Source organism: Lactuca sativa, chromosome 6 (assembly GCF_002870075.4).
Source record: "Lactuca sativa cultivar Salinas chromosome 6, Lsat_Salinas_v11, whole genome shotgun sequence".
NCBI lineage: Eukaryota > Viridiplantae > Streptophyta > Magnoliopsida > Asterales > Asteraceae > Lactuca > Lactuca sativa.
In genome coordinates, this window is record NC_056628.2 from 50464276 (window position 1) to 50478146 (window position 13871).

The following is a 13871-nucleotide window of genomic DNA, read 5'->3' on the forward strand; positions in this document are numbered from 1 at the left end:
AAAGTTAAGTCATAACAAGTTCAAGTTTATACATTTTAACGTGTATTTATTTTTTATATTCTTTATCTTTTATATTTTCTATTTTTAGTAAATCACCAACAACCCATTTATCATTTATATTCGTGTAATTTTTAATAAATACATCATAAAACACTATACCCAAACAAACTTTGATCCAAACCGATAATTGGATCTAATAAAAAACCGAACCGTGTTCACTCATAAAATATTTATGTTTAAAAAGAAAAGTACAAGGACTATTAAGTCATAAACTTAAAGTACAAGGACTTGTAGTCCCTCTAAATCTTTTTTATTTTTCTTCCCTCCACATCTATCCGAACCAAAAATTCCCTCCTTCCCTCGTTTTCTGCTCTCCCTAATCAAACCCCCACTTTCTCTTCCAAACCCTTGCTTTCTCTCTCTAAAACAAACCCTCCATTTCCACAGATCCCTCACTTTCTCTCTCTAAAACCCCCAAACCTCATTTCGTTCTTCTATAATCTTCTAAACCCTAAACTCAATTCAGTTATTTCAATTGCAAAAGTTTATCTTTTTAATTTGGTATATATATTTTTGGTACAACATGTCTGAAGCTCGAGCTGCAAACCGCCAGGCGGCGCAACCACCATCGCAAGCATCGATTGCCGGTGGAGGAGGAGGAGGAGGACAGATCCTTCATCCAATGAGACGTCACTTACCTTTCTCCTCGACTAGACCGCCGTTTATTCCTTCCGATGACTACCACCGTTTCTCGTCCCCAAATAATGGTAATAGAGTCGCCACCACCGCCGATCAGGAAACTGAAGTCCTTATAGTTAAATCTCCGGTAACCTAAACACTTACTTGTTGCAATTATGTAATTTTACGATTCTAATTGTTGCATTGGGTTTCAGTTTCCTCCAAAACTCTTTTTGGGGTTAACTAAAAACTCCCACCTCAAGAAAAAATTAAACTTTTGTAGAAGGTTACATACATTTTTCCCTCTCGTTCGATTGTTTTCATTTCAAGATTAGTTTCATGGTAGATTATGCCCAAATTAAGCCGAGCTTGCCGAATTTGTTGAAAGGCAACGTAGAGGTTGTCATTTCAACTGGGAAACAAGAGTTAACCTTTACAATTGAAGCGACATAACTTCAATTTGCTTCCATTTTTGGATACATATTACATTTTTTCCGATTCATGGATCATTTCCAGCCTTTTCTCTTCCATGGTTGAAGCTTATATGATTATCATTTTGTTATTCTTGCTTACTGTTGTTCAGCCAGTGAAACGGAAGCTTGGAACAGACTACAATGGAGTTCCATCTAATGAGTGGACAAATCTTGGCTATGCTGCTACAACCAACAGTCCCCTTCACACTCCTGTATCTGCAAAAGGCACAAGGATAAATGCTCGTTCAAAGGTCACAAAGAACACCAAATCTGCCCCTCAAACCCCTGTTTCAAATACTGGTGAGTCATCATGTGCAAATGTCTCATATGAATACGATTCTCTATTCTAAACAATTAATGAATTGGATTGCATTACATTCAACAATTATAAACTAATAATATGTAACACAGGTTCACCAGCTCCACTTACTCCTGTTGGAAGCTGCAGATATGATAGCTCACTTGGTAAATTTTGGTTAAATTGTCCATTTTTTATATAAAAAATGGGATTATGTGTTAAAGGGTTAGTTTTCAATTTCCAAATTTACAGGCCTTTTGACAAAAAAGTTCATCAACCTCATCAAGCATGCTGAAGATGGCATTCTTGATTTGAATAATGCTGCTGATACATTGGAGGTATTTCTTATCTTTTTGAAGAATAAGTATATTGTGTATATGGTTTTTATGTAAATGTAATAAACACATTTAAGAAGTTATGATGAAATCATGAAACAGGTTCAGAAGAGGCGTATATATGATATAACAAATGTTCTTGAAGGAATTGGTTTAATTGAAAAGAAGCTCAAAAATAGAATCCGGTGGAAGTAAGGCCTTTTTTTTTTATTCATGTTTCAACATCATATCTTATGTTACTCACATTTTAAACTTAAGCAAAATCTTTTTGATTATATTTTTAGAGGCCTTGACTCTTCAAAACCTGGTGAATTAGAGGATGATGTTGCTCTGTTACAGGTAGATTTATGATCTAGTATTATTTTTTTATTTAATCATTTTAGTGTTTTAATAATATGTCATATTTTTTTAATTGCAGGCAGAAGTTCAAAAGCTTTCAATGGAAGAACATAAATTAGATGAAAGCATTAGGTAATTTTTTTTTTTAATTTATGAAAGTTGCCATTGTTACTATTATGAAACTAATTTATTTGAGGCATTTTCAGGGAAATGCAAGAAAGAATGAGTGACTTGAGTGAAGATAACACTAACCAAAAGTAATTTTTATTCTATTTTATTATATTTATCTCCTCTTTATGTTAATAGAGCTGATAAAATATTGTAAAGTTAAAATCTTTATTGTTATTCTTCTGTTTTAGATGGCTCTTTGTTACAGAAGATGACATAAAAGGCCTTCCATGCTTCCAGGTGAGTTTTTTATTTTTTATTTTTGTTGTTTTTCCATGTGATTTTTTTTTAGATTTCTTTTCATGATTTTAAACTTTTGATGTTTATAATTTTATAGAATGAAACCTTGATAGCAATTAAGGCTCCACATGGGACCACTCTTGAAGTTCCTGATCCAGATGAGGTGCGTATGAAGGAATGGAATTGTTCATTCCATTGGAATCTAGAAAGCTGTTTTTTCTTTTTAGTTAATATTGGGGATCTAATTTTGTTGATGTGTCAGGCTGTGGATTACCCACAAAGAAGATACAGAATAATCCTGAGAAGCACAATGGGCCCCATTGATGTATATCTTGTCAGGTGCCTTTTTCTCTTATAAATAATTTACTATTTTTCCTCTCTTAAAAACCTAATTGAATTCGATTTTTTCAGTCAATTTGAAGAGAAATTTGAAGATATTGAACAAGCAGGGGCCCCACTTGCTTCAAATTCTGGATCAGATGATAATCCAACAACAGAAATGACAATCGATCCACACCCACAAAATGTTCATGGCAATACCATGAATATCAACACTGATAATAATAATAATAATAATAGTAATAATAATAATCATAATAATAATAATAATAATAACATGTCTCAAGATTCTCCTGGGAGGATTATGAGAATTCTTCCTTCAGATGTTGATGTAAGTCATTTTATCATTATGATTATAATTATGTTTCTATTAATTGATTGTAAGTATGTTGCTATTATGGGTAAAAAAATAAATTACATTGTTTGTATTGTCTAAAATAGTAAGTTACATTTATTATAGTGTTTACATATTGCTATTATTGGTTAAAAAGTATGTTGCTATTATGAGTAAAAAATAAATTACATTGTTTATATTGGTAAAAAGAGTAAAACACATTTGCTATTTCTTGCAATTTGCTAAGTTTGAATCCAGTTGGTGAAAATGGATATATATAATGAAGGGTATTTTGGTAATTTGTTGCAGAATGATGCGGACTACTGGCTTTTATCAGACAGAGAAGTTCCCCTTACAGATATCTGGAACACCGAGTGTATCCTTTCTTTTTCTTGTTTTGACTATTTGTCAAATATTTGACAAAATAAAAGAATCTTGTCAGATATGTGTATCTGACTATTTGTCTGTATATAGCTATCTATATACAGACAAAATAAAAGAATCTTGTCAGATATCTATATCTGACTATTTGTCTGTATATATCTATCTATATACAGACAAAATAAAAGAATCTTGTCAGATATCTATATCTGACTATTTGTCTGTATAGAATCTTGTCAGATATCTATATCTGACTATTTGTCTGTATATATCTATCTATATACAGACAAAATAAAAGAATCTTGTCAGATATTTATATCTGACTATTTGTCTGTATATATCTATCTATATACAGACAAAATAAAAGAATCTTGTCAAATATCTGACTGTATGTCAGATGTATTATTATTATATAAAAAATTGGCATTTCTTTGACTAGTCAAAGTAGGTGGAATCGAATGGGATGGTGTTGACTTGCTTAGTGAAGAATTTGGGTTGACCGAAGTGGGGACGCCAAGGGCAAGCACACCGCCAGATGGACATGCTGATGTGGCGTTTAATACGAGTCTTGGGTGAGTTACTTTTTTAAGGTCAACAAAAGTCAACGAGACTGCAAGAGTGTTGTTTTTATATGATGGGATACGGAGAGAAGGGTGTGTTGTAGTTGTACAGTAGAATGAAATTCCATTTGAGGTGGAGTGGAGGGAATAAGACTTTGATTATGTTTGTTCTTGAGGTCTAAGGGGTGACCTTAAATTAATTTATACCAAAAAAATATGTTTCTAGTTTAATTTGAAGTACGTGGTAGACGTGTAATTTAGTGTTTTATTTGACATTGGTAATCATTTATGGTCAATTGGTTTTTTCACAAGGTAATGAAATGAAATTGAATTCGTAATTGGTTTGTAGAATGTTTTTAGAAAGAATGAAATCTCACTAAAGATTAGTATTCCAATATAGAGGTATGTATATGTAGGATAAGGATAAAAAATCCTCATCTAACAATTATGATTTTAATTATTGTCTAATAAAGTTTAAGATAAAATAATGAGATAATAAAGTTTGTAACCCAACTACTTCAAGACGCATATTGAGAACATATTTTGAAACGAGTATAACTACATGTCGAGCAAGTTCTTTGGATAACTAATCATGGTTATCATTTCAAACAAAGTTCTTTAACTTCGTAATACCTAATTAGGCAAATAACTACGATAAATATAGTCTAACTACAACATAACATATATTGAAACATGTTTGATAGATAAATATAGTCTAACTACAACATAACATATATTGAAACATGTTTGATAGTGGAAGTGACTACATTTTAGACAACTTAGCATTATGGTTCTGAAAACACACGTCACTTCAGAGTTTATTTCCTCATAAAGTACAAAAATAAATTATAAGACTGATTAGACAAATTCGAAATATATCGTTTGACCAATGTTTCATTTCTCCATATTAAAATGATAAAGAAGTAATTGGTATGGTATAATGTAATCTCCCTTAATCCAAATCCATGGTTCTTCCATGTCAAATGTTTGAGAGAGTCTGAAACATGGTAGGTACCATATTCCATATTTTTGTTAAATAGGAGGGACCAAATAAATGGGTGGGTTTCCATCAAACTCGGGTCCAAAATGATCCATTTAGGATTTACATGGTTAAATTTGTAAATGGGAAAACTCATGGTCATTTTTGGTAATCCCAATAAATCATCTGGTCATTTGTTCATTTCCACTCACAGTGAAATTCACCAAAATTGATTTTGAAGAAATTTGTTGAATGGATTTTGTTAGTTACAAACAAATATGCCATCAAATGGAATCTTAGAATTGTAATTTTTTCGGTATCAACAAACGCTTGGAGTTTTCTTGTGATATTGTACTACTACTCTACTAGGAAGGAAGCTTGTATCACAAAGGTGGAAAAAATCATTGCCTTTTAAGGTTTCTTTTCTTACTTAACAAATTGGGTTAAGTGCCTCATTTGGGCTTGACGCTGGATTGGTGGGTGGATTGGGGCTAAGTTCAAATGAGAAGTATAAGTAGTGTGTGAATGAATGAACCATTTGTAACCATTGATTAAAAATAATCAACGAACGAGATTCAATCACGATTCAAATCCCCAAAATTACTTCTTTGATTATGAAAGATAGCTAATTTTCTTAGAATTCATCTCCTTAAAATCCTTATAGTAAATTACACGAATGGTCCCTATGGTTTAGGGTAATTTGCGTATTTGGTCCCTAATTTATATTTTTAACTCAGAAGATCTCTATTGTTTGTTTTTGTTATGTGCTTGGTCCCTGTCATACATAAAAAGACTGATTTACCCTTGATTTTTTAATCTATTTAAATAAACACACCCCCAACCCCACCCCTCTCACCTTACCTTACATGCCCCATCATTTTTTGCTATTTAAATAATAGTCGTTTTGGGTAAGACAGAGACCAAACGTGTAACAAAAACAAACAATAGGGACCAAGCGCGTAACAAAAACAAACAATAGGGACCTTCCGAGTTAAAAAAATAAGTTAGGGACCAAACGCGCAAATTACCCCAAACCATAGGGACATTTGTGTAATTTACTCAAATCTTTAAAATGGTTCTAACGTTCTCATAAGTATTATGGGGACCTTATAACTATTTGTAGTCATCCATCAATAATAATCAACGAATGAGATTGAATCTGACGAGATTCAATCATAACTCAAATCTTTAAAATTTTCAATTAATTATGAAAGTTAGTTAATCTCCTTAGAATTAATCTTGTCTCTTGATCTTATTAATCTAATGGTTACAGTTAGTTCTAAAGTTCTCATAATATTTATGGTTGTAAGACTACCCAATTGGAATGATTTTGGTGAGCTACTTACTGTCTATAAATTAAAAGAAAATCAAAACTAAAAGATATTTGGTGACTTAGACCCCATATACAACCCAAGATCACAAAAGCTTACATCTTTTTAATAATATTATTTGGTGGTGGAGTTAAATTACTTTTGTAATTAAAACTAATTTTGTTAGCAATTGCTTTTTATTTTGAGTAAAAAAATAAATAAAATATATCAAAATATGTGATTAATTTTTCTCTACGATATGATATATATATATATAATATTTTTCTAATATAGAATTGGATTGGGTTGAGTTTAATTGAGTTGTAGATGTGGAAGAGAGAGAAATTGATTTTTAATATATGATTGGGTTGGATTGAATTGTGAATATGTGAATGAGGATAGTCTAACAAGATCCCAAATCTAGCAATGACTTCCTATATATTTACAAACATATTAATTTAGATCTCATGAATTGAAAAATTAGTGATTATATTTTATTTTCAATAAAATATTATAAGTAAACCATACCAAATTGCCCCTGGGATTTGGGTTAATTTGCACGTTTGGTCTCTAATGTGCAAATGTTTAATTTCTTAAGTGGAAGAAGTAAGTGAAGTATATACCACAATATATATTCTTGTTTGAGAGGTGATTCTTCCACTTAAGAAATTAGTTATCTCTATCTCAGCCACCTCCACCTTCACATCCTCTTTCTCTCTCTAGAGTCACCAAATCAGAAACAAAATCAATGAAGGGTTTGAGGATTTTCACAAACAAAAAGAAGATCTCCTCTCACTCACCTCTGATTCACTCCTATTTCTTTCTCCTTCTCTCTTTGTCACCACTTGTTTAGACCCTTTAAACAAAATCGATGAAGGTTTCATGGTTTTCTAGAACGAAAAACCCTTAAGATTCAGACCCAAATCGAGGTGTGAGTGTTCATGAATGTTTGTGTTATTGAGTGTGTATTCATGAGTGTGTTTATGTGTGTTGAAGAACAAATCCATAAATCTAGAGTGTGTCTGTTCTTGAATGTGTTTTGAAAAACAAACCTAAAAATCTGGGGGAGAGAGAGAGAGGGGAAGATCATCAAACTCATAAATCTAGAATGTGTGTTGGTGAACAAAATAAATAAATATCTAAATAAATATGTAAATATGTTAAAATTAAATAGAAAATAAGTTTAAAATAAATTAAAAGGGTAAAAAGGTCTTTTTACAAAGGCTAAGGATCAAGCAGGCAAAAAATGAAACCATAAGGACCAACCTCGTAGACGAGTTGTAGTTGTCATCAACCACTAAATTTTGACAAACTATAGAGACCAACCGTATAATTTTATATTCTTGTAATTTCGGATAAGGCTAATTTAGGCGCCAATTAACTCTCATCAACATTTAGGTAAACTGCCACAAACAAATGTACCAAAAATTTAAAAAAGACATTAAACATCAAGTTTTTGATATATATTTTTTCATACAAAACATACCATCTAATCCATGTCCCCTAGTTTTTCTTATGGAAGCTATGAAATAATTTATCGAAACAGTTCTCTCGTATACATAGAACTTGAATTAGATAATTATATCTTTGAGATAGACATTTGATATGATCACATAATATGAACAAAATTCAGTCTTATGATTGCATTCCATATAGGGGCGGAGCTTCAACATATAATTTGGGGGCCGAAAATATAATACGTATAAAGATCGGTGAGTAGGGAGGGCCGACACAGCCAAAATTTGTATATTTTTGGGTTTAATATATATAAAATTAAAATATAGAGGGCTATTTGTAACAAAAAAAAATCAGGAGGCCTACATCCCCTGCCCTAATAAAGCTCCGCACCCATAGATTCCATATGCCTTTAAGTGTTTCTTGTATCTATATTTCATATCAAGTAAGGTTTATGTACTTATGAAAATTGCAATTTTAGTTAATTTCTATAATTAGTAGATATTATAGTATTTTGTAACTTGGGTTCTAACAAAACCAATATCACGTTTTGGACTTCATTTTTAATTTACTTTGTGATCAAGTCGTTCATTTTATTTTGTTTTACATTAAGCTTCTTTAACTTAAGAGTGATTTGAAAAGACCCTTCTACTTTTTAGTTTTTGTTTCTCTTTAAGTTTGACCAGATAATTGGATTGGATCACAAAAAGGCATCATTTTTTTTATGTATAAATGTTACAAGAGAGCATCAAAATCAGAATATTTTGTGTAACAGGATCTTGACAAGATATTATTAATTAATTCAAAAATATATAAATTTTTATATGAAGGCAGTAGACAAATTTAATGCGACTACTTAATATGTGTTTAATATCCAGTCTTTATCTACGTGTCACAATTCTTCCAATAGAATATTATTTAAACAGTTTTGATTAAATATAAAGTTTAATGAAGATAATTACTTATTTTTAAATAAGAGATATTAACAAAATTGATTTATATAAATGAAACATTTAATAGAATTGATCAATAGTATATATATATATTCCAAACACCTATATTAACTTCAAAATCATTTTTTCTGATAAAAAACTTCATTTTATATTGACATTTCGAACTGAAACCCCGAATTTTAAATTACATACTAAAAGATTATTCTATAATTTCAAAACTAAGTCCTAAATCTAATAAATATTTTCAGAACTTCGAATAAATTGTTCGTTTTCTTTACAAGAATCTTTTAAAATGTGAGAAATATAGCAAATGATAAATGTATTTAGTGAAGAAAGTGGCGATTATACATATTAAACATCATCATCAATATATATTTTTTTTAAAACATCATTTATGTGCTTATTATACGTTATATTTATCTAAACATTTAGATAAATTTTAGTAAAAAACGAACTATTTATTAGAAATTTCGGATTTATTTGTTGGATTTTAGACTTGTTTTTAATATTTTAGAATAACTTTTAATTTTTTTTTAATCTTAAATTTGGAATCTAAAATTCCAAATGTCAGCTCCAGTGTTTAAAATGTATGAAATTACCCTTTTAGAACAAAAAATTTCCAAAACACAAAAAATTAATCACTTTTACTAAACACTTATAATGTTCAATTTTGTTAATATCTTTTAAATAATGAATTTTGATTGGAAATTATTTATGTTTTTTAATAAATCTTGAAAGAAAATACAAAGACATGGACAATATACGCCAATTATTGGCTTTACTCATACTACAAAACCATTTAACATTTCTCAAATCTTATAAAACCTTTTCCTCTCTCTAATTTCACAAATTCATCAACTGCCATGGACGCCGCCACCGCCGCCGCCGAATCTAGCACACCAACAATCCCCATCCTCAGACGACGGAACTCCACCGGGTCACCAACTGTCGATACAAAAGCCTACCACTCTTCTTCCTCCTCCTCCATCGCCACCACTACAACCGCCACCACCTCCACCTCCTCCTCCTCATCTTCTTCTTCTTCAGTGGATTTTGAGCTGATCGCGATCAAACCCACTTGTTATACTTCCCTCCGGGATATACTTCCATCGCCGACATCCTTCGTCCAATCCCCTAAAGCTGCATGCTCCGCCGTCCATTCGGGTTATGAAATCTCGATAAAGAATCACCTTGTGAAACAGGCCGCATGGGCTTACCTTCAACCCATGTCCACCTTTCCTGAAGCCGACGGAACCACCGTGCTCCACCGCCTCTGGATTCAATTCTCCGGTGCTGTCCTCCGTCTCATAACCGCAACCTTCGATTGCCTCCTCCAAGCCGGAACCACCGCCTCCAAATTATAACACTTACAGAAGGTAACAGAATTGTAAAACACCCACCACAATTTCGCTTTGATTTTCTCAATTTGTAGAAACAAAAAAAGAAATCAATTGAATGAATGAAAATCAAAATCAGATTACAACTTTCTTTGTTCTTGCGTTTCTTTACAATTTGTACATCCGTCCACCACTTCTATTCTACCGATCAAAGTCCCCTCGATCGTCTAAATCTTAGCCAAACGGGTTCTCTTTGACCCGAATTCGACCCGGATCTACTCGGCGATGGTGGAAGGTGAAGTTCCTCCGCGTACACAGGGTGGTGACGGCTGCTATTTGGCGTCGCCGGAGCAGGCGGCGCAGTCGGTACCCACCTTTCTTCAGCCGGTTCTGACCGGAAAAAAGACGCCGGAGTAACCGGAGGCGGCGGAGGACGACCCTCCCCGGAATTCCCATGATTTTGAAACAACACCTACACAATACAAACAATCGCAAATTCAATTCCATCATTTCCATGAAACGGATTGCACGATTCCAGCATTGCAATGAAATGGAATTGATCAATGGAATGCACAATTCCAACTAATAGATAGAAGATGATACCTCAGGTCTTGAAGAAGGTTTATCGACCAAATACTGAAATATTTCAAAGATTTTAGTTTGACCTAATTCAGTTGAATTGTGCCAATAATAAATTGCCACGTCCCATGCTTTGGATCTCAATTCCTTTAAACTTCTTTCTATATCCGTCTCATGTCTTTCCACAAATGGTCTTAACATTGCTTCATATACATACCAAGTTCCCTGAAAAAGTCAAAACCCCCCAAAACTTTCCTTTTTTAGTATATATCCATATTGTACAATTTCAAATGCATAAAGTACAATCATACACATATATATACCTTAGTTTTAGGATACCATAAATAGATGATGAGTGCTAGCTTCATCTCTCCATACATTGGCACCCTACAAAAGTTTCATTTCATCACAAAATCAATTATTTTTACCATGGATATAAAGGGCTTGTTTGATTCATATCATCATGTGGATTCTGATGGAATTGGAATGTGTGATTACATTCCATTATTGTTAAGGGGACGAAATTCGGATTCTTTTAAATTCCATGTTTGATGGATTTAATAATTCATAGTGGGTGGAAGGAATCAAATTACATTCTTCCTTTTTCATCAAAAGACAAGAAACCTTCATTATTTTATAGAGTTAAATACATAAACGACTCTATATATTAAGTTTTTTTGGATTAAACTATCAACTTTATTTTATTTTATTTTTCTAAAAAACCTTAAAATTTTTCATCTTTTTGATTTGGTCCTTATATTTTTCCATTTTCTTAGACTAAACATCAACTTTTCTTTTTCTTCTTATAAATACATTTACATATTTGTAGAAATAGAAAATTACCGATAAACCAGCTAAAATGACAAAAAAATAAGGTCTTTTATATAATTAAAGGTTAAATATATTGAAATAAATAAAAATTAATAAGAAATTAGTTTTTTGTTAGTGAATTTTATTTCGTTCTTGCCAACGAAACGCATGACATATTGCAATTCATTTGAATTATTTCTAATTTCTTTGACCGATTTCATTCTTTTCAAAACAAATAGTCTTAAAAAAAACATACCATGAGATGAATATATCCCCGATCCTTTCAAACACTGTGAGTATTGCAACAATTACCCTGAAAATAAATCAAAATATAAGTTAATCAATATGTAACAAACAAGCCACTAGATCAAGTTGTTACATCAAGAGAAGAAACACTAAAAACCATTGAGTGAAAGCTACAAACTTTATGCAAAATCTTTTTGGTGCAAAAAGATTGATTTCTTGTGAAAATAAATAACTATGTATAAAAAGATTGTTATTTCTTGCCACAAGATAAAGACTTCAATTGAAGCAAACATGTTCCATGTGAATGTGATTTTACATCATCATTATTACTCAAAACCACTCCTAGAGCATGACTCAAGTGGGCCCTTTTTTACAAAAACTAAAAGTAAATTGACATCTTGTACTTTAAGGGATATATCAAAACACGTAACATATATGAATTTCGTGTGCTAAATTCTTTTTTATCCGATTACTCAATCAACCCGTTAGCTGATAATTGAATATCAGTTATCAGCTAACGGAATGAAAATGATATTATATTGGTTGGGTATATTTTTCATGATATAAAAATAAAATGAAAATGACAAGCATTCGATAAAAGAAAATGATTTTGCTTCAAGGATTTAATAAAAACTATTGGTTGATTAGGACATGAACAAGCAACTCAAACCCAATCATAACAAAACACATGTCTCTTTCAATAATTAGAACAAAATGTCTCTTGGAAACCTTATTATTACTTCTCAAAATCATCCAATGTTCTTCGGTGGCTTAATCATGAATGTTTTTTAAACTCGAATGCTTCAAAATTATCTAAATTCAACATGTTCCATTATCATGAAAAGCTAAATTTGTCAATCAATTTGACCTTTCATGAACAGAGTAGTTGACCAAACACCCAATTAGGTCAACTTCTTATGATTGAGACTGAAGAGGATAGAAATGAGAAGACTAACCAATATTGACACCAAAATCTTAATTCTCCATTTTCAACTCCATGTTTCTCGATTGTTTTAAAGCACTCAAAAGCTGGATACGCATATCCAAGAATTAACCTGTAGAAATAGCCAAAAATGGAAGTCAAGCAGTAAAATTTCACAATTCCTCTGTATCCAAACACCAATTTCCCCCAAATTAAACCCGATATTGATATTGATGTATGAAAGTGACTTACATAAGACAGTTTGTGATGAGTTCTCCTAACATTTTCTTCTAATTTCCGGATTGTCGCCACAGCTGTAAGCTAAATTCACTGTAGAGACAGTGATCATTATAAGTTTTCAAGAAATTCATGAAAATCGATTCAAAAAGAGCTAATTCGATTCAAACCAAGTCAATTTACAGTAATAAATTTAGTAAGTAAAAGTGAAAAATCAATACAGTCAGCTGGAATAATTCTTTTTACTTCAAATCTTTATAGAAAGCAAGCGACCTAGAAAACCCCAAAATCTGAATCGAATCGAATCGATTCACAATCAACATCTCAATCAATCGGTTTTTAAATTCCAAAGCCCTCAATCAGAAACAGAAACTGAAACCCACTTTCATAGTGAGATAGAAAAGAATCTATAGGGAATCATGGAGCGCATTACCTTAGTAAGAAATGAAAAAGATCGTTGCTTGTTGCTGGGATTTTGAAGACAATTAATGGGTGTTACGAAATCAATCCGAGAAACTTAAAAATGGAGGAATTTTGTTGAAGAAGATGGCGTTTATTATATAAGCATAAATATGTATGTGATGTGTATATTTATAAAAGGAGAGAAAGCGGTTGGGAGGTGGGGTTTACTTGCCTCCAACGCCTCCTTCTCCCTTCTTCTTCCCTTTTGTTCCTTTTACATAATTCCTTATGCTTATTTGGAAAATATATATAATATAAAAAAATCAAATTAAACATTATAATTTATTTTTTTGAAGTATAATATTTCATGAAAACTAAGAAGATGAATTACATACAAAAAAGATTTGAAAGCAACCAAAATGTTTTAACCTAACGATATCAAGTGTTGTTCTCACTCCTTAAAGTCAAGTGTTCAAAATATATATATATATATATA

The 13871-nt window shown here is 31.7% G+C and overlaps 3 protein-coding genes across 4 annotated transcripts; 2 read left to right on the forward strand and 1 right to left on the reverse strand.

The window, feature by feature from the left end:
- Positions 1-322: 322 nt before the first annotated feature.
- LOC111883257 (transcription factor E2FA) lies at positions 323-4456 on the forward strand. Of its 2 annotated transcripts, none has more exons than XM_023879592.3 (14): positions 323-814; positions 1262-1451; positions 1563-1616; positions 1702-1787; positions 1887-1975; positions 2069-2123; positions 2203-2255; positions 2330-2380; positions 2483-2531; positions 2629-2694; positions 2794-2870; positions 2943-3201; positions 3514-3580; positions 4031-4456. In XM_023879592.3, the coding sequence occupies exons 1-14, from the start codon at positions 584-586 to the stop codon at positions 4159-4161; spliced, it is 1458 nt and encodes a 485-aa protein (XP_023735360.1). In that variant the 5' UTR covers positions 323-583; the 3' UTR covers positions 4162-4456. The 2 variants fall into 2 exon arrangements, with proteins under 2 accessions (XP_023735360.1, XP_023735359.1); XM_023879591.3 differs by having other exon boundaries at positions 324-826.
- Positions 4457-9537: 5081 nt separating this feature from the next.
- Positions 9538-13615, reverse strand: LOC111883261 (putative HVA22-like protein g). The gene is made up of 7 exons (XM_023879602.3): positions 13407-13615; positions 12989-13066; positions 12771-12869; positions 11825-11881; positions 11082-11145; positions 10783-10983; positions 9538-10651 (listed from the first exon to the last, which is right to left on the reverse strand). Exons 2-7 carry the CDS (start codon positions 13018-13020, stop codon positions 10388-10390), a joined length of 717 nt encoding a protein of 238 aa, XP_023735370.1. The 5' UTR covers positions 13021-13066; positions 13407-13615; the 3' UTR covers positions 9538-10387.
- On the forward strand, positions 9706-10325 carry LOC111883262 (cell wall integrity and stress response component 2). The gene has a single exon (XM_023879603.3). The coding sequence runs from the start codon at positions 9706-9708 to the stop codon at positions 10204-10206; it is 501 nt and encodes a 166-aa protein (XP_023735371.1). The 3' UTR covers positions 10207-10325.
- Positions 13616-13871: the final 256 nt, after the last annotated feature.

Coding starts and splice junctions, on each gene's coding strand:
- LOC111883261 (XM_023879602.3), bottom strand. CDS start 13,020: ATGTTAGGAGAACTCATCACAAACTGTCTTAT. Junction 11,882..12,770: donor AGATTTTGGTGTCAATATTG/GTTAGTCTTCTC, acceptor ATTTATTTTCAG/GGTAATTGTTGCAATACTCA. Junction 11,146..11,824: donor GGGGATATATTCATCTCATG/GTATGTTTTTTT, acceptor AAACTTTTGTAG/GGTGCCAATGTATGGAGAGA.
- LOC111883262 (XM_023879603.3), top strand. CDS start 9,706: ATGGACGCCGCCACCGCCGCCGCCGAATCTAGCACACCAACAATCCCC.
- LOC111883257 (XM_023879591.3), top strand. CDS start 584: ATGTCTGAAGCTCGAGCTGCAAACCGCCAGGCGGCGCAACCACCATCG. Junction 1,788..1,886: donor ATGCTGCTGATACATTGGAG/GTATTTCTTATC, acceptor ATCATGAAACAG/GTTCAGAAGAGGCGTATATA. Junction 3,202..3,513: donor TTCTTCCTTCAGATGTTGAT/GTAAGTCATTTT, acceptor AATTTGTTGCAG/AATGATGCGGACTACTGGCT.